General features: G+C 43.0%; 1 protein-coding gene across 2 annotated transcripts in view; it reads left to right on the forward strand.

Annotated features, from left to right (window-relative positions):
* Positions 1 to 19,456, forward strand: part of TMEM233 (transmembrane protein 233) — a 46,853-nt gene extending 27,397 nt beyond the window's left edge. Inside the window, exons 2-3 of one of the 2 annotated variants that reach the window (XM_005691453.3) lie at positions 7,480 to 7,616; positions 17,450 to 19,456. In XM_005691453.3, the coding sequence (XP_005691510.1) occupies positions 7,480 to 7,616; positions 17,450 to 17,456 (144 nt within the window). In that variant the 3' untranslated portion in view covers positions 17,457 to 19,456. Of the gene's footprint in view, positions 1 to 7,479; positions 7,621 to 17,449 lie in introns of both variants that reach the window. The other variant, XM_005691454.3, reaches the window with a different exon arrangement.

Raw genomic sequence — 20,631 nt, forward strand, 5'->3', positions numbered from 1 at the left:
CGTGCAGCAGCAAGACCCAGCACGGTCAAAATACGTAAATAAAGGTATTAAAGAAGAAATACCCTTGACAGACATTTGTCTGTACATATGTTTGTTAATTCAACATGTATTTATTGATCTCCAGGCACTGTATTAGTCACTTGGGAAAGTTTTAAATAAACTGAGAAGGCCTCTCTCGGAAGGTGATGTTTGAGTGGAAATCTGAACATGACTCAATTTCATCATTAATAAAGAAATGTTATTTTGAGATTCTTTTTCGCCTGTTAAAACAGCAAAAATAGATTAATAACATACAATGTTGGCAAGGTTGTGGAGGAAAGGACACATAAATACTGTTAGTGGGAATGTAAATTTTGTACAGTTTTTCTGCAATGCAGTTTTACTCTATCTCCAAATATAAATATACCTTTTGACTCTGTAATCCCATTCCTAGGAATCCATCCCAAGAAGATACTCAAATGTGTACAAAAATATATGAATGAGGGTGTCTGTTGCAGCATATTATATAATTGCCACAAACTTTAAATAGCTGAAATGTTAGTGAGGTGTGACCATTTACGTGACTAGTACAAAGACATTAAAAAGAGTGAGACAACTATACTTGGAACTTTTCTCTAAGTTTGAAGTTGTTTGCAAACAGAAAGTTACCTACCAAAAGTGAATCATGACAAATCAAGGTTTTTCCCCAAGAATCAAGGACAGTGCAACATTAGGGAGTTTATCAATGTACTTTAAATCATGAGTGGAGAAAGAAAACAGCAGTGAGACAGACCCACAAGCATGAGCTTGGAAAGCCACCCCCACCCTATAACAAGTGGCAAAAAGCAAGTTACAGAACTCAAATAGTATGCTGCTACTCACATTTTTAACTAAGAGGAAAAGAAAAACCCTCAGAGAGAGAATCAAACTAGCTATGTATCTTCAGGCAAATTATTTTAACTTCTCTGTGACTCAGTTTTCCCATCAGTAAAATGGAAACAAAGCATCTGCCTCACAGGGCTGTTATGAAGACTGATGAAATAATCCTTGACAAGTGTCTGGCCCATAACAAATACTCAGTATATATTATCTATTATCATTATGATTTTTGTCAAAGAAAAATTCAGAGGCCAAAACAATTAGAAAAGAAAAAATTTTACTTGAAATACAAGGAAGTCCAGCCTCAAAATGACCAGCCAGCCAAATACAAACCACAGTATTTAAAGGAAATGAATACAGAATTTCCAAGATTACCAAGTTTTCCGTTAATCTGTTCCTGATTTAAAAAAAAAAAAAGCAAAACAGTATCTTTCTCAAAAGATTACATATCCACTGAGGAAGGGACCTGTGTTTAGGTATCCATGTCACAAAAGGCGAAAATGAAATTGTCTTTGCAAAGCCTAATGGGAAATACTCAAAGGTTTCAATATTGGAAGGATGCAGGCTAAACAGACTAACCTGTTGTTCCTGGTTTATCTCAGTATACAAATTGCTATTTCTCATGAACTGTGGTACGTGATGTGCTTAGTCATAATGAAACGAGGAGAAAGTGTCAGTTTTCCTTTCATATTATTCATGGGGAAAAAAAATCTAGAAGCGAATGTACTAACCTGTTATCTTTGGGAAATAAAAACGAGAAGAGCTTTCTGCCTACAGTGTACGTTTCTATAGCATTCAAATACATGTTCACGAATTGCGTTCAGAATCGGTGAAAGGACTAAGACGATCGTGTAAATTTAAGTATCAAAGTCATCCCTTGTTTCTTCATAGTTCTTCCACAGCAGATGGAATAGTTTACTTTTTAAGCCCTTCAGAGAAAGATTTATAAACCATGCATTTTCTCTAAAACCCACTTCTACCGCTTCAATCTGTAGCATCTGCCAACAGACCTATATTAATACGCAGTGCCAGTTCGGAGAGAAAAGAACTCCAGCCAATGAACTGAGGAGGGGGGCATTAATCCCTTCCTGCTCTATTGTGGGATGATGACCCTGAAGCCAGAGCCCCTCACCAATGAAGTCCTTTAAAGTGAAATATGAGAGTTCTAAATTACCCCACCTTCATCCCTTCCCCCATATCCTTACGTTTACCCAGCAGATTTACCCGTGGGAAGCCCCTTCTCCAAGAACCAGAGGAAGAAAGGGATTCATAAGAGGACTCTTGAGAAGAAAAGAGTCTACAACTAATATTGAAAGAGGCTTTTCACCTGTTTTTCAAGCTAACCTTGGATCCATTCCTGGGATGACTCAACATCTCCTTTATGAGCTCCAGAGGGATGGAGAATAGCAAAGAAAAGGGTTACATACAAGATGCCAGACTGCTAACAGGTGATGAAGGTTGGACAGGGTTCGCCCATGTCTTGCACCCCCATGGCCCTTAGCCAGGTCACCAGCGTGGCTCTGCTGATCTGCAGCAGACAAGTGGCCTGGGTAGCCCCATCTCCCCTGGGCTCATGGGCAATGCACAGATGTAGATGAGCCCTTCAACATGGCGCACACTGGCTGCTCTTCCCACTGTCGTTGTTGCTGCTGCTGAGAAACGAAACTGCGTTTTCATCCAGACAGCCAGGGGTTGGCAATGTTTGGAGAGAGATTGGCAAGGAGTGTCTCATGGTTTTCTTTGTTTTATTTTTCCTGGTTACAGCAGTGCAAGTATATCGCCATGACTAATCTCAGAACTGGGTTTTTGAAGGTAGCATGATAGAATAATGATCGATTTAGGAGAGTCTGAATCTATATAATCTTAAACTGATTATGAACTCACAGTTCAGGGTTTTAGGATTCTATGCCGTGACTTTACTTGTGAAGCCTCTAAAACAACGTTTCCCAAACTTGGAATTCTCTACTCCCCAGGAGTAGAGATTGATCGCCTATAATTCTCATAGGTAGCCCAGAAGATTCTGTTTCACCCCAAGGACCTCAGCTTTAGAAGAAGAATAAAACAGGCAGTGGCAATTCATAGTAAAAGCTAATTTATTGAGCATAAATTATGTTCTGGACCAATGCTAACCACTTTGCATGCATCAACTCATTGGCCCCTCCAATATGAAGGAGGTGTTATTACTGTTGTCCCCAATTTACAGATGAGGAATCTGAGGCTTCAGTTCAGTTCAGTCGCTCAGTCGTGTCTGACTCTTTGCGATCCCATGAATCGCAGCACGCCAGGCCTCCCTGTCCATCACCATCTCCCAGAGTTCACTCAGACTCATGTCCATGGAGTCCGTGATGCCATCCAGCTATCTTTTCCTCGGTCGTCCCCTTCTCCTCCCACGCCCAATCCCTCCCAGCATCAGAGTCTTTTCCAATGAGTCAACTCTTCACATGAGGTGGCTAAAGTACTGGAGCTTCAGCTTTAGCATCATTCCTTCCAAAGAAATCCCAGGGTTGATCTCCTTTAGGATGGACTGGCTGGATCTCCTTGCAGTCCAAGGGACTCTCAAGAGTCTTCTCCAACACCACAGTTCAAAAGCATCGATTCTTCGGCACTCAGCCTTCTTCACAGTCCAACTCTCACATCCATACATGACCACAGGAAAAACCATAGCCTTGACTAGACGGACCTTAGTCGGCAAAGTAATGTCTCTGCTTTTGAATATGCTATCTAGGTTGGTCATAACTTTTCTTCCAAGGAGTAAGCGTCTTTTAATTTCCTGGCTGCAGTCACCATCTGCAGTGATTTTGGAGCCCAGAAAAATAAAGTCTGACACTGTTTCCACTGTTTCCCCGTCTATTTCCCATGAAGTGACGGGACCGGATGCCATGATCTTCATTTTCTGAATGTTGAGCTTTAAGCCAACTTTTTCGCTCTCCTCTTTCACTTTCATCAAGAGGCTTTTGAGTTCCTCTTCACTTTCTGCCATAAGGGTGGTGTCATCTGCATATCTGAGGTTATTGATATTTCTCCCGGCAGTCTTGATTCCATTTTGTGTTTCTTCCAGTCCAGCATTTCTCATGATGTACTCTGCATATAAGTTAAATAAGCAGGGTGACAATATACAGCCTTGACATACTCCATTTCCTATTTGGAACCAGTCTGTTGTTCCATGTCCAGTTCTAACTGTTGCTTCCTGACCTGCATACAGATTTCTCAAGAGGCAGGTCAGGTGGTCTGGTATTCCCATCTCTTTCAGAATTTTCCACAGTTTCTTGTGATCCACACAGTCAAAGGCTTTGGCAGAGTCAATAAAGCAGAAATAGATGTTTTTCGGGAACTCTCTTGCTTTTTCCATGATCCAGCGGATGTTGGCAATTTGATCTCTGGTTCCTCTGCCTTTTCTAAAACCAGCTTGAACATCAGGGAGTTCACGGTTCACGTATTGCTGAAGTCTGGCTTGGAGAATTTTGAGCATTACTTCACTAGCATATGAGATGAGTGCAATTGTGCAGTAGTTTGAGCATTCTTTTGCATTGCCTTTCTTTGGAATTGGAATGAAAACTGACCTTTTCCAGTCCTGTGGCCACTGCTGAGTTTTCCAAATTTGCTAGCATATTGAGTGCAGCGCTTTCACAGCATCATCTTTCAGGATTTGAAATAACTCAACTGGAATGCCATCACCTCCACTAGCTTTGTTCATAGTGATGCTTTCTAAGGCCCACTTGACTTCACATTCCAAGATGTCTGGCTCTAGATGAGTGATCACATCATCATGATTATCTGGGTCATGAAGATCTTTTTTGTACAGTTCTTCTGTGTATTCTTGCCACCTCTTCTTAATATCTTCTGCTTCTCTTAGGTCCAGGCCAATTCTGTCCTTTTTCGAGCCCGTCTTTGCATGAAATGTTCCCTTGGTATCTCTAATTTTCTTGAAGAGATCTCTAGTCTTTCCCATTCTGTTGTTTTCCTCTATTTCTTTGCATTGATTGCTAAAGAAGGCTTTCTTATCTCTTCTTGCTATTCTTTGGAACTCTGCATTCAGATGGGAATATCTTTCCTTTTCTCCTTTGCTTTTTGCCTCTCTTCTTTTCACAGCTATTTGTAAGGCCTCCCCAGACAGCCATTTTGCTTTTTTGCATTTCTTTTCCATGGGGATGGTCTTGATCCCTGTCTCCTGTACATTGTCACGAACCTCATTCCATAGTTCATCAGGCACTCTATCTATCAGATCTAGGCCCTTAAATCTATTTCTCACTTCCACTGTATAATCATAAGGGATTTGATTTAGGTCATACCTGAATGGTCTAGCAGTTTTCCCTATTTTCTTCAATTTGAGTCTGAATTTGGTAATAAGGAGTTCATGATCTGAGCCACAGTCAGAAAGCTTGATAGCTTGCTGTAATTCTCACAACTGATAAGACATGAAATCTGAACTCAGATCTCTCTGCATTTTAGAGCCCATGCTCCATGACACATTTTCTTGGGGTAAATCTTAAGATGGTGAACGTCTTGACCTTGCACGATGTTAAAGATAGTTGTCTAGACGAAAGGTTTTTGACCTTGAGAAGGTTTTTTAAAAAATACTCTGGCAGCAACCCAAGTATCCATCAATGAATGAGTGGGTAAACAAAATGTGGCCTATCCATAAAATGAAATATTATTCAGCCTCGAAAAGGAAAGAAGCCCTGACACGTGCTACAACATGGGTGAACCTCGAGGACATTATGCTCACCGAGAGGAGCCAGTCATAGAAGACAACCATTGTGTGAGCCAACTCACATAAAATCCCCAGAGCAGTCAGATCCATAGGGGCAGGACATAGAATGGTGATTGGCCGGGGCTGGGGATAGGGAGGAGAGGTGGGAATAATGAGGAGTGAGTGTTTAATGAAAACAGAGTTTCAGTCTGAGATGATTAATGATGGTGATATTTGCACAGCGTGAGTGAACTTAGTGCCATGGAATTGTACACTCAACAGTGGTAAATTTCATGTCAGGTACATTTTACCACAATTTCTACTTTAAAAAACTGGTGTCTGGCTCCTACACCAGTTAAATTGAAGTCTCTCCAGAATAGGGCCGAGCCTTTGGCGTTGATTTTTAATGCTATCCAAGTGTTTCTGATGGGCACACAGGGTTAAGAACTCCAGAATTCAGGATGCAGGGTTCTGGAGTTCTGCCTGCTGTCAGCCCCTGGCATCGTTTCAAGCTCTCACTCTCCCATTCACGCAAGAGGCCCAAATAGCAAGACTCGCTGTGGAGACAAATCTCCCAGCCTGTTGCTGACTAAGATGGCCCAGATCCAAGAATTAATGGAAGGTTCCAGAAGCAGAAAGCTCTGTGGTTTACTGGGAGTTTCTCTGGCTTGTAATTGTCTGCATATGCCTCATTCCCCTTCATAGTCCACGAAGAAGGGTGATTATTACTGGAGTGCTGTGCTTTCAGAGTCAAGAATAGAGGTTCCCACGGAAACCTGCAATTCACGGCATGGATCGAATCATCCTGTCCCTAACTTACAAATGCAGATTTCCAGTCTTCTTTGGGCTGCAGCGCAGCTTTTGGGGAAGTCTCAGCAGTGGGAGTTATGATAAAGAGGGCTTGTAATAAGAGAGAAGGATAGCATCTGACCTTCAGCTCAGCAGCAAGGACTCTCTGAGCACCTCTCCTTTGCCTGGGGTTCCAGGATGCCATCAGTGAACTTGTATTCTGTAGGGAAACTGATGTGTTCATCACCCATTCAGCCAATACAGATTTCTTGAGTTCCTACAATGGACCAGACATCTCTAAAAGGCACAGAAGATTCTGTGCCTCTGCACAAGGATACCGTCTTGAGCCTAGTGATACCCTGCACCATGGAGATGTCTGGAGAAACTCAGAGGAGAGAGCAGGATGGCTGGGAAATTGGGAAGTGGCAGCTGCTACTTAACAATCAGTACAGAAGTTTCCCAGTATTCTAACAGCTGGGGAAGCTGTATGAGTAGATGCCAGGTGAATGACAGTTTCGTTTCAGCAAAAGAATGAACAGGTCAGCCAGGGTCCCTGACCTTCTAGCATAAAGAGCAGACAATCTTTTTCTGTCATAGACCAAATAATATTTTAGGATTTGTAAGCAATACGCTGTCTGTCCCAGCTACTCATTTCTATTGTTATAAAAGCAGCTACAGACAGTAGTAAACAAATGATTGTGACTGTGTTCCCTACAAACTTTGTTTACAAAAATAACAGGCTGCATTTGGCCTATGGGCCATAACTTGCAGACCCCTGTTCTAATGGATGAGACAGATGTACCCATTCATCCTTTCAGCATACAGATATTCACTGCATATAATCTACATGGCAGTTATTGCATTGGACAGTGGTATACTGTGCTCAACAAGGAGATAGTGGTCCCTGTTTGCATAGCACTTACACTCTAATGGGAGAGGCCAAATCATTCTTTTCAATATGCTGTGGTAAATATTAAGATGAAAGTAATCAGGAACTACAGAAGAGGAAGTTAACTCAGACTGGGAGTTCAGGGAAGATTTCCTGGAGGAGGTGGTAACCATGCCACTGGCTCAGATCAGCGTGGGAAGCCATGTCTTTCCTTGTGGGTTGTCATCACCAGCTCTTCCCTTGTGTCCCCCAGGCTCAGAACAGCTATGAGGATGGAGACATTGAAGGATCCAAGCGGCTTGGAAGGAATGCCAAGTGGGTGGCTGTCGCCTCCATCGTTATTGGCCTTCTCGTCATTGCTATTTCTTGTACAGTTCACTTCACTTGGAAGTAGGTAAGCTTTTCTGGTTTTTTTAATATTTACTTTTATTTGTTTGGCTGTGCCAGGTCTTAGTTGGGGCACATGGCATCTGTCTTTGTTGCAGAATGCAGGATCTTGAGTTGCAGCATGCAAGCTCTTAGTTGCGGCATGCAGGACGTTTAGTTGCAGCATGGAGAATCTAGTTGTGGCAAGAGGGACCTTTAGTTGTGGTGTGCAAACTCCAAGTTGTGGCATGTGGAATCTTCAGTTGCGGCGTGTGGGATCTGGTTACCCGACCAGGGATCAAACTCAGGCGCCCTGTATTGGGAGTGCAGAGTCTTTGTCACTGGACCTCCAGGGAAGTCCTCTAAGGTGCCTTTTCTTGAAAAGCCCACTGGAAACTGCTAGGATAGGTTAGATTGTGCTCCAGTAACAGTCTCAAACAAAAGGGTTTTCATTTTGCCTTACTGCTATTCCATAGGCCACATGGGTTTGTGGAAATTCTCTCCTCCACACAGTCCCTCAGGGTCCAGACTATACCATCTTGTAGCTGCTCTGTCTGAAACAGGAGTCAACAAACTTCTCCTGTAAAGGGCCAGATGATAAATATTTTAGGCCACTATTAGCATCTCAGTTGCAACTACTTAACTCTGCATTTTAGCATAGAAGCAGCCATATCCAATCTGTAAATGCATTAATGTGGCTGTGTGTGATAAAGCCTTATTTATAAAAACAGGGAGCTGGCCCATGGCCCATAGTTTTCCAGCCTCTGATCTAGAACATGAGGGCTTCTCAGGCTAAGACAGGAGAGAGGAAAAGCCAGAGAATCCCACATGGGTTTTCACTGCCTCAGCCCTGGAGCGATACTTGTCACTTAGGCTCATATTTGATCGACTAACACCAGTCACATAGTTCCACCTAACTGTTAGAGAGTGGGAAATGTATGACAATAAGTGAAACTTTAAGGTAATCACTTGCTCTGCCTTAGCATCTAATCTGCTAAATTATTTCCTGCATGACACTGCATCCAACTAGCCTGACTGTTCTTAGTTTAAGAACAGAAGGGTCTCTACCTTAGCTTGGTATTTTCAGTGAGCTCTCATCTCACAAAGAGATGATGTTTCTCTCTGGATCCGAACAAATTTATTCTGATTTCTCCAGCCAGCGGAGATGGGCTCCATCCACTAGAACCAGTGATACTTTCCATCAGAGTTTTGCCAAAGGGCAAGGTGGTGTGATGGACAACCAGGATCTGGGAATGACAAGCCCAGATTCATCTCTGTCTCACTGTGTAACTCCTGGCCAAACAGATAAGAATTCAGAAATCCTTCCACTCTGCTCTCATAGCAGCACTGTTCCTCCAACACCATTTCCCTCAATCTGGGAAGATCAGTCTTTTTAACTTGGTTTCAGGAAGGGGCCCATTGGGTGGGTATGGGAGGAAGGGGGCACCTTTTAGATCAGCCAAGCCCACCTTGGCAACCAAGACGGTAGTGGATGTCCCAGTGGGTCGACTTCCTATCAGACAAGCCAGATCCATGAGCAATCAGGGGTCATTGGATAGAGGAGGAGATATCAAAATAGGAAGTGTCATAAAGGAAAAAATTGATGGTTTTGACCAAAAGAGAGAAGAAAAAGGCACTAAGATGTCAAAAGCACCTCAAAGTGTCTTGCCTACAAGATGGCAAACTGATGATGCTGGCCTATGAAGGAGAAGGCAGTTGAAAGATGGATGAGAACACACCCGACTTTCCTCTTTAATAGAAGCATAATGTGCTTGCATGTGTGAGCATGGGGCCATGGGGTGGAGGGTAACATGGTGCAGATTTGGGACCAGACTTCCTGGGCACAAGTACCCCCCTTTACCACTTACTTACTGTGAGACCTTCCACCAACTGCTTGCCTCCCTCAACTCCAGTTTCTTCCTCTGTAAACTGAGGTTTATAGTTGTACCCATTTAATAAACCTGTTGTGAAGGTTAATAAGATGATGCACAGAATGTGTGTAGGTTGGCATCTGTTCCTTCTCAGTGCATAAAGAAATACAAACCATTTGTTAATTATTACTATGATTATCGACATGACTGGAGGAAGGACCTCAAAGAGTTCAAGATGCTATTGAACTGAGTTCAAGGCTTTGAATAGATGAGCCAGACTCGAAGGACGGTGTTCCAGGTAAATAAGGCCAAGTCCTCGTGTAACTCCTGGGAACTTGTGAAAACACATACTGCCCAGATCAGTGTTTGAGCTAAGTGGTTATAATAATAGCAACTGACACTGACCTAGAACTCACCATATGCCAGGTACTGTTCCATGCCCTCACATGAATTAAATCTCACTGAGTCCTCACAACAACCCCAGGAAGTAGGTGATATTATCCCCATTTTTTGCAGATGAAGAAACAGAGGCTCAGAGAAATGAGGCGACTTGCCTGATATCTCGCAGTTAATTAGTAGAAAAGACGGAGGGTAAGCCCAGGGTAACCTGGCTCTGGAAAATGTTTGCTGCCGTTTTTTTGTTTGTTTGTTTGTTTTGCTGCACCTGGTCTTAGCTGAGGCTCGCAGAATCTTCGATCTTTGTTGCAGCATGCAAGATTTTCTTTTAGTTGTGGCATAAGAAATCTAGTTTCCTGACCAGGTATTGAACCCAGGCCTCCTGCATTGGGAGCACGGAGTCTCAGCCACTGAACTGCCAGAGACGTTCCTGGAAGCTGTTGTTAACCACACCACCTCACAGCCTCTAAGCCAGCACATCCTTTCTAGTACATGCACTAACAAAGGCCAGTAGATGGCTCTTACCTTGTGGTTAACTCTAGAATTATTTCTATAATGCTGGTGCCTTGAGGTTCCAACCTGCCAGAAGAGCATGATGAGTTCGGGCCAAGGGTAAGAAAATCAAAGGGCTGCAGGAGTGAGGGGGGGAACATATTATACGTGCATGAAGCAGGTTGGTCGGGAACAGTGGGGACTGTGGTGAGAAGGGGAGCAGCCACCACTCTGCTCCTGCTGGTTGTCACCACTTAGAACGCAGACCTCATGGGCCCATTTTCCAGAAAACATTGGAAAGCTGGGTCTTTATTTTAAAATCTCCGATTTTTAGATGTTGACAGTCAATTCACACAGTTTAAACACATGATGAGGGCCCCAAACAAAACAAAAACATACAAAAATCATGCCGGCAACCTGGACATTATCTACTTTATAGAGTTTCTGGTGGACAATTTGGCTTTCAAAGTTCAGTTTGCCTATTAGCTTCCAGGCAAGAAGTTTCACTGGGGACCCAGAAGTCTTCCTCAATAAGAACGTTTCTGTGTGCGGGTGAAGCACTGATGTTTGTATCCTTGTGACTGAGGTTTCGTTAGTAGTAGTAATGAAGGCTAGAAGAGGAGGTCACCTCTCCATTGCTTCTCCCTCATGGGAAGTGTTTCACAGTGGTTAGAGCCTGGCCCTTAGCACTCGTTTTGCCGGGACTCAAATCCTAGCTCTACCACCCAGACCACTCTGGCATTTTTTTTTAATATTTACTTTTATCTTACCTATCTGTTTGGCTGCACTAGGTCTTTGTCACAGCACACAGGATCTTCAGTCTTCATTGCTGCGTGTGGGGTATTTAGTTGTGGTGTGCAGGATTTTTTTTCAAAGTTGTGGCAAGCAGCATCTTCTAGTTGTGGCACACAGGGTCTTTAGTTGTGGCATATGAACTCTTAGTTGTGGCATGTGAAATCTAATTCCCTGGCCAGGGTCGAACCAGGCCCCCTGCATTGGGAGTGCAGAGTCTTAGCCACCCGACCATCAGGAACTCCCACCCTGGCAAGTTAGGAAGCTTCCAGTGCCTCAATTTGCCTCTCTATAAAGTGAGGATAGAATTGTTTCCCCATCTGTATGGTCAGGTTCCCTCTAGCTACTTTTCCTTCTGTGGGATCAAAAAAAGCAAAAATGTTTTCCAGAGTTAGAATTCCACGGAGAAACTAAAATTTAAAGCTTTGTCATGTGTGTGTGTGCATGTGTATAAGAGAGAGTAAGAAAGTAGACCTCAGTGAATGAAGTCAGTTCTGTTTTCCATTTAAACCAAGAACAAGACCCGATTTCTCAGTAATCCTTTGAAATAAATTTCCCAGCCTGGCTTACTGGAGGAATTGAATCACATTGTGGAATTACTAAAGTCGAGCTTCCCAAACTTTGGGCTGCAGAAGACTTACTGGGGAGTTTTAAAAGAGTTAGACATCTGAGCCGGACCTCAGAGGATTCCAACTCACTGAGTCATAAGCGAGGACCAAGAATCTGCATTTTCAAGCTCCCCACTCCCTCCCAAAGACGCTCCTGCAGGTGATTAGAACACCCTGCAGATTAGAACACAGACTTCCTTCCTCCCAAATCGAAAAGGAAGAACACACTAATAGCACCAGCCATTAACAGAGTGGTCAGTTTTCATTTACATCAGCAAACTCGTCATCCTAACATGTTATATCAAACTCAAGGCCAAGGACGGGAATCATTTTACCGCCCAGGAGGTGTACCGCAGAGAGACGCTTTTGTAACAGTCAAAACAAGGACCTCCATAGAGGGGCTGGGAAAATCTGACTTTAGAGAAGGCCTAGCCTAGAGGCAAGACCAAAAGCTTTGAGTATGTCAGTTTTCTGTATTTCATTAAAAAAAAAAAAACTATCTGAAATCTCCTACTATCTTTTAAAACTTGTTAAGTCCTGCCTTTTAATAAAGGGCTTCCCATATAGCTCAGTGGTAAAGAATCTGCCTGCCAATGCAAGAGATGTGGGTTCAATCCCTAGGCTGGGGAGATCCCCTGGAAGAGGAAATAGCAACCCACTCCAGTGTTCCTGCTGGGATAATCCCATAGACAGAGGACCCTGGTGGGCTACAGTCCACAGGGTCACAAAGAGTTGGACATGACTGAGCACACGTGCCTTTATGTGTGTGTATCTATGTATGTGTGTGTGTATATATATATTCCTTACCCTTGTTAAGAAAACTGTAACCAATGTCTTCTCTCTCAAATGATTGAAATCTCTGGTAGTTCACTTTCTTGGAACAGATTCAGGTTATGATAGTCTTCACCCAAGCTCATATGAAAGTCTCATTCATCCTAATTTTTTTTCCTTCCAGCTTTATCGAGATTTAATTGACATTCAGCACTTATAAGTTTAAGGTGTGCAGCACGATGAGTTGACTTACATACACCATGAAGTGATTATCACAGTAAGTTTAGTGAACACCTATCAGCTCGTATAGATACAGAAAGAAACAGAAATTTTTTCCTTGTGATGACAACTCTCAGAATTTGCTCTTTTAGACCACTTTCATATATAACACACAACAGCGTTTATTATATTTATCGCATCATATATTACATCCCTAGTACTTATCTTATAACTAAAGTTTGTAGCTTTTGACCCCCACCATCTAGTTATCCCTCCCCTCAGAACCTGCCTCCAGTAACCACAAACATGATCTCTTTTTGTATCACCTATCCTAATTTTACAGGATATCTCTGTAAGTCATGTAGTGGTTGCAGCAAAGAAAGCTAAGAGTTTGATGACATCAGATCTGTTAGAACTGGGAATTACTGAGCTCAAATTTATTCAACAGTTTGGGATAGAATGCTGAGCTGGCAGGAGAGAAGTGCTCTGTTCATATGGAATCAGAAACTTGCAGTCTCTTGGATTTATCAAATTCCCTGTTCACAGGTTGCTAGGGAAAGTAGAGAAATGAATCACAGAGGTGAAACGTTTAAATACTGCAGCCATCTGTTTATTGATCCTGAGTTTTCGCATCCTCAGCCAAAAACAACAAGTCTGCAGACTTTTACTTTCTGCTGGCGTCTGAAGATTCAAGCAAGGTTAGGTTATTCTTGTCATGTTCCACAAAGCACAGATCCAGCGGGGATACTTGTGAAGATACAGATTCCCAGACCCATGATCAAAACTCTGAATGGCCCTGAAACATGCATTATCACAGCATTCAGTTCAGTTCAGTCGCTCAGTCGTGTCCGACTCTTTGCAACCCCATGATTTGTAGCACAGCAGGCCTCCCTGTCCATCACCATCTCCTGGAGTTCACTCAAACTCACGTCCATCAAGTCGGTGATGCCATCCAGCCATCTCATCCTCTGTTGTCCCCTTTTTCTCCTGCCCCCAATCCCTCCCAGCATAAGAGTCTTTTCCAATGAGTCAGCTCTTCGCATGAGGTGGCCAAAGTACTGGAGTTTCAGCTTTAGCATCATTCCTTCCAAAGAAATCCCAGGGCTGATCTCTTTCAGAATGGACTGGTCGGATCTCCTTGCAGTCCAAGGGATTCTTGAGTCTTCTCCAACACCACAGTTCAAAAGCATCAATTCTTCGGTACTCAGCTTTCTTCACAGTCCAACTCTTGCATCCATACATGACCACAGGAAAAACCATAGCCTTGACTAGACGGACCTTGGTTGGCAAAGTAATGTCTCTGCTTTTGAATATGCTCTCTAGGTTGGTCATAACTTTTCTTCCAAGGAGTAAGCGTCTTTTAATTTCATGGCTGCAGTCACCATCTGCAGTGATCTTGGAACCCAAAAAGATAAAGTCTGACACTGTTTCCACTGTTTCCCCATCTATTTCCCATGAATTGGTGGGACCAGATGCCATGATCTTCGTTTTCTGAATGTTGAGCTTTAAGCCAACTTTTTCACTCTCCTCTTTCACTTTCATCAAGAGGCTTTTTAGTTCCTCTTCACTTTCTGCCCTAAGGGTGGTGTCATCTGCATATCTGAGGTGATTGATATTTCTCCCCGCAATCTTGATTCCAGCTTGTGCTTTTTCCAGCCTAGCGTTTCTCATGATGTACTCTGCATAGAAGTTAAATAAGCAGGGTGACAATATACAGCCTTGACATACTCCTTTTCCTATTTGGAACCAGTCTGTTGTTCCATGTCCAGTTCTAACTGTTGCTTCCTGACCTGCATACAGGTTTCCCAAGAGGCAGGTCACAGCATTGCTAACCCCCAAAACCTAGTTCTAAGTATTCTAATGTTGTACAAACACTATACTAAAGCTTTGCCTCTAATGGAGAACATTCTTTTTTTTTTTAATTTGACTGTGCCAGATCTTAGTTCTGGCATTTAGGATCTTTTCTTCTTTGCAGCAACACGGCCCTTTAGTTGTGGCATGCAAATTCTTAGTTGTAGCATGTGGGATCTAGTTCCCTGACCAGGGATCAAACCCCCCTGCCTTGGGAATATGGAGTCTTAACCACTGGACCACCAGGAAAGTCCCTAATGGAGAGCAGTCTTGTGTATTAATAGGTAGATGTAGGCTGCAAAGTAAGACTTTTTCACATTCCTGAGCCACCGGAAAGAAGCTTCAGTGATTGCTGCTTCCCCTGCCCTACCTCCTAGGAAGCTTACACAGCTCCCAAGTCTCCTCTTTCTTCTCTCCTGTGATCATGCTCGTGGTCACATGTCTGATGCTTGGTTGAATTCAGTGAAACTCCTTTAGCACAAAATCAGTTGACCAAACCTGGGTGTGAGGGAGACCAGTGTTGTCTGCCACAAATACAATAAATGACAGCCAGTGGAGCTGCTTCTTACTCAGAGGTGAAGTTATAATGTCGGGGCATAAAGTGAGCTTTGAATAATCAAAATTAATCTTGGGCGTATCTATAGGAGGGTGCCCTACTTGAGAGTCACACAGCATCTCCTGATCAGCCCAATATAGCCCGTGTTCCCTCCAGTGTGGGGACGGATGGTGTCCCTTGGGTCGAACACCAGCTGAGGCTGTTGGCTGTTTAGGCCTCGTGTCGTATGTTCAAACACTGGAACCACATTCTGAGCTCAACAGGAGCCCTATACCCATTCATGATAAGCATCGAGCAGCCTGGTGGCCAGTGTCTCCATTTCAACAGTTGCTTTTTTTCTCTTTGAAAAATATGAATAGTTTATTTCTGTAAGTTAAATACACATACATTGTACTTTCACTGACTTTACATCCCTAGGTAGCCTTGTAGGTACCTAAATAGCCAACCACACTCCCACCACGTATTAAAAATGCTTGCTTGTCATTCTTAGCAATAAGAGACATCATGTTCCAAAGTTCCATTAAGGAAGAGCTTCACTTCTAAGGTTAAGGATCCCATGACTGTCTCCTATTAGCAGGTTCAGAGTTAGCAGATATGAACCCATTCTGTACTGGTAAAGCTTCTACATTATAAGGAGACTGAAAAGAGTTTTTCCTGACCTCAGCATATCCTCCCTTTGTATTAGAAGGCAAGTAAGAATAAATATCATGAGGGATAAGAAGTAAGAAGCTGCTCTTACAAAAGCGTAAGAGCAAATCTCTCTTATTCTTTGTATTATTGGCTGATGTAAGGTTTCCTTCCTGGCAGTTGTTTTGCACAGATGTGTCTTCAGAGAATTTTTGTGATTCCATGATGAAAAATGGGAAACATTACCTGTTTCCAGATCAAAAATGCCTTTCTTTGTTGGTTCAGATAAGTTGCGATAAAGATAAGTCAGACCTAAGTCATCAACAATGGAAAGAATTTTGCTTTGAAAAGGATGTAAGATGGTGGGATATTAATGAAGAAGGATATTGAGGAAGAATAAACATGAAAAAAATGTTCAAAAAAAAAAGAAAGAAAAAATGTGATGGAAGACTAAAGAAGTTTTTTAAAAAGTAAACAAAAAAAAGATGTTCAATCTCTGCAGTAGCCGGATAACTCAAAGTAACAATGAAATACTAGATGTCCATACACACACACACACACACACACACACACACACACGTGATAATATCAAGGTTGGTGAGAGTGTGAAAACTGGGATACTGTGCTGTTGGTGTGGAACAGTACACTGGGACTGTCTTTCACAAGGTCATTTTCTAAAATCTGTGTGCCTACTTGCCCAGCATCTACTTCTCAGTGTCACAAAAAGGCATTTAAAACAGTAATTCTCCTCCCTACACATGAAAGTCCCCAATGCCCAGGGCCCACCCTGGACCAGCTAAAATAGAATCTCCAGTGATAGGGCAGGGCATCAGTAGGTTTTAGGGCCCTCCAGATGATTCAAATGTGAAGCCCAGGGATGAGAAGCAAGGATGTGAGATGATGCTCAAGGCAGCACCACTTGAAATAGGGGAAACCTTGAAACAGCCTAAATGTCCAAGAGTGGGAGAACAGTTAAATACACACTGGTTCATTCATAGGATGGAATACGATACTGCAATTTAAATGTAAAAATACCTCCCTTACTATGGCTTTATAAGGCCCCAAAGGATCTGGTTGTTGCTTCTCCATCCACATCTCCCAGCCCTTGCTCCCTCCCTCCTCCGCTGCACTGAATTCCTCCTCTTTGAGCAACACAAGCATGTCACGGGGCCTTTGCACTTGCTGGTCCCTCTTCCTGGAATTGTATTCCTCCTGATATTTGCATGGCTTGTTCCCATCTCTCCTTGAGATGCTCCTATCTAACTACAGCTGTGATTTAAATGTAGAGGAAAATGCCTGGAGGGTGCACCCCAAATGTTAACAGTGCTGCTAACCCTTGAGGAGAGTAAGATTCAGAAAGCCTCAGGGGCCATGATTGTGCCTACATCTGTATCATTTGGAGTTTTGCATGTGCGACATGTAAAACATGTTTCCAAGTAAGATATATTTTTCAAAAAGAAGCCAGTGCTTAGACTCAAAAGTGTGCAGAGCTGCTAGTCCATGTCAGCACTGGGTGAATTAGAGTACTAGCCGTTGAAGAGGGAAGCCCTTGCTGAAGAGGCTCTACGCTCTCTTCTCTCTTTCTCTTCTTTCTCTCTCTCCCCCGCCACCCCCCACCCCGCCCGCCTTCTGTTTGTCTGTCTCTCTCACTCACTCTGTCTCTTGTACACACAGAGCCTGAACAGCCAGCAGTCGTCTACGAGCATGGAGGATGGACCTCATCCACACACACCCCAGAGGAGTTTTTGAGGAATGGATCCTTGACTTCAGACTGTGAGGATCTTTTCCTCCAGGACTCTCCAGAGGCAGGTCCCTGGCAAATGAACTAAAACCAGAAAGAACAGCAGGCAACAACAAAAAAAGTCCAAAATTTAGGAAACCCAGGCAGCAAAGCCAGATGAGCTGAAGCCATTGATTTTTTTTTTCTTAAGAAAATCAAGCCTCACTGTTTCAGTATATCAAAAGCCGTTGTGTCCATGTGTGCATTCCTCTTCTCCAGAGATGAGCCTCAGAAAATCTCATTGCTTTTAATGAGGGAAGAAGTCCAGATCCGGGAGGAGAGGGAAGTTTTGGGGAGAGTAAAGGATGCTGGTTTGCAGTGTGGAGCGCATCTGTAGCATGTTTAAAGTCATCGAATAGAGCTGACTTTGTGCCTGTTTGCTTTCATTTTTACATGTTGTAGCTTCACTTTGGCCTTTAGTAGCTCCTCCTCCATCAGCTCCATTCCATCATCAAAGATGGGGATGAAGGAGCTTTCTGGTCTTTCGCCTTAGTCTCGCCTGACTCCCTCCCACCAACCCCTTGCTTGCATCCCCCATGGCTCAACTTGACCACACCCTCATTTGTCACCTCAGACAGACTCAGACTCTGAGAATGTACTTAGTGGTCAGTCACAGGTACATGGGGATCCTTCCCATCCCAGTTTTGAGAATATATTGCCTGTGTTTAATGAACTTACTTCAATCTCTCTCTCTCTTTAGCAAGTCTCAGGCAAGATCTTTGATTTTCCTGGATGCAACCTGGAAATGCCACCCACTGTATTTATTTTTCTGTCAAATGTAAACCCTGTAGGTGTGACTACTGGTTTAACAATGCCACCATTATTCTGCCTGCCAGAACACGCTAACCCTGTGTGCAAGATATACCACTGGTGGTACACAAAGACAACTTTTAAGTCATTTGCAGCCACAAGATTAAGTGTCACTAAATCACAAAGAACATTTGCATTTTTCTTTTTCAATCCTGATTACATTTTAGAGAAAGTCTCTGTTTAGTGCTCAGGGGTCCTCAACACCTTTCTGATTCTTTGGTTTGTTTCCCTTCTTAATAAAGAGCAGACCTCAGGTTCAAAGTCTTCTGTTTAGACAAAATTTAATAACTTAGTGGGTTTTATTTTCAGTCTATGTATTTTATTGCTTTCCATTTATGAGTCTCCACTTAGGAATATAATTTTCTTGTCAAATGCATTTACTTACAAAAAGAAGTAGACTCAAAGAAAATATTAAGTGATTAATACGAAAGGTGATAAGGGGGTATATGTTAAAAATAACTTCAAAAACTAGTACTAGAAATCATGAAAATAACCTTCCTAAGCAAAAGAAAAGGCAGCTTATTCTAAGTGAATGAACAAGTGTCTAAATCAAAACACCTGAGTTTCAATGCCTTCTTTGCCACTATCTATCTATGCAAGCCAGTTTTAGGCAAGTTTCTTAGCCTTCTGTGCCTCAGATTTCTTCATCTGGAAAATGGAGATAAGAACACCTGCCTACTTATCTCGGAATGGTCAGTATGATAATTAATCACCATGATAGATACGATTGCCCCAGAGGGAAAATTCTAAGTGTTACACAAATACAAAGCATCGTTCTTAGATTATTGTGGATCCCAGGCATTTGTTAAAAACCCTGGACCCTCACAAAAAATAAACACAGGTGGACACCAGATTCTACTTGTCATTTCACCCAGACGTCCATCATGAGCCAGCACTTGTCCCAGGAGGACATGAACCAGGAATACCAGTTCTCAGCACACAGAGATCCCAGCATCATTCCAGTATATGGATCTTGATTTCTGCCCCACACACCTTGTTTTCTGTTTGTTTGTATTCAAGTTCCTGATCTTTTATCCACATCAAATGATGTGTTGCTGAGAGGCAGAATAAAAATGGTTTTAAGAAAGCTGGTTTGCCATGGTGCGTACATTGTGTTTCCTTGGGGTTCCCAACCTTCTTGAGACTCCCATAACCATAACGGGCTCATTCATCCCAGCCTCAGCGAAGACCACAGAGAGGCTGAGGGTTGGACTAAAGAAAGAAGTGAAAGTGAAGTCGCTCAGTCGTGTCCGACTCTTTGTGACCCCATGGACTGTAGCCTACCAGGTTCCTCTGTCCATGGGATTTTCCAGGCAAGAGGTCTGGAGTGGGATGCCATTTCCTTCTCCAGATCTTCCCGACCCAGGGATTGAACTCAGGTCTCCTGCATTGTAGGCAGACGCTTTACTATCTGAGCCATGAGGGAAGTCCGAGGGTTGTGCTAGCAAGGTATCAACTCATATCTAGCTTATGGCCTGAAGTGCCCTTCTAGGTGGCACTGAAAGTGTTGGCCCCACTAAAGTCAGAGAGCTCTGGGCTCAAGATGAGGGACTGATTTTTTTTTTCCAGGCCCCCAAGTCCTGGCAGAGAGTTTTGATATTGACAGAGTGAGGTGATGGTCTTCTCCTGCAGGGCTCAGATCACGCCTGCTTCACTCCAGAAAGCACAGTTAGAAAATGGATTGGCCAAGAGCCAGGGGACTGTTTCAGCAGCCAGTGGACCAAAAAAAAAAAAAAGGTCTACAGCAAAGAGTTTACTTGTTCATATAGCTGAAAATGAAAATTTCAGAGATAACTTCAGGTATGGCTGGATCTTGGTGTTCAGTATTGTTAAGAACATCTCCCTTATCTACTTCTCAACTTCCTGAGCACATTTTGGTTTCACAGAGGCACAGTGTCTGCCAGCATCTTCAGATTTCTTCCTACCAGCTAAGCAATGTCTATGGAAATAAAGTAACTCTGCCATAATAGCTACAAGGAGAAAAAGTTTCAATTTGAGGTAATGCAGGATTGATTTGGAGCAGGACCCAAACTATGGAAATAAAGTAACTCTGCCATAATAGCTACAAGGAGAAAAAGTTTCCATTTGAAGTAATGCAGGATTGATTTAGAGCAGGAACCAAACCATTAGAATGAATACTAGCCATTAACGCACAGGTGTGGCCACCCTTTCCGACACAGAGTGACGCAGTGTCCAAGGCTGTGTGGCGCCCTCTCTGGCAGGAAATGAGTCAGGATTCAGCCGGCGAAATGGAGGGTGAAGTCAG

This window comes from Capra hircus, chromosome 17 (assembly GCF_001704415.2).
Source record: "Capra hircus breed San Clemente chromosome 17, ASM170441v1, whole genome shotgun sequence".
In the NCBI taxonomy this organism is placed as follows: Eukaryota; Metazoa; Chordata; class Mammalia; order Artiodactyla; family Bovidae; genus Capra; species Capra hircus.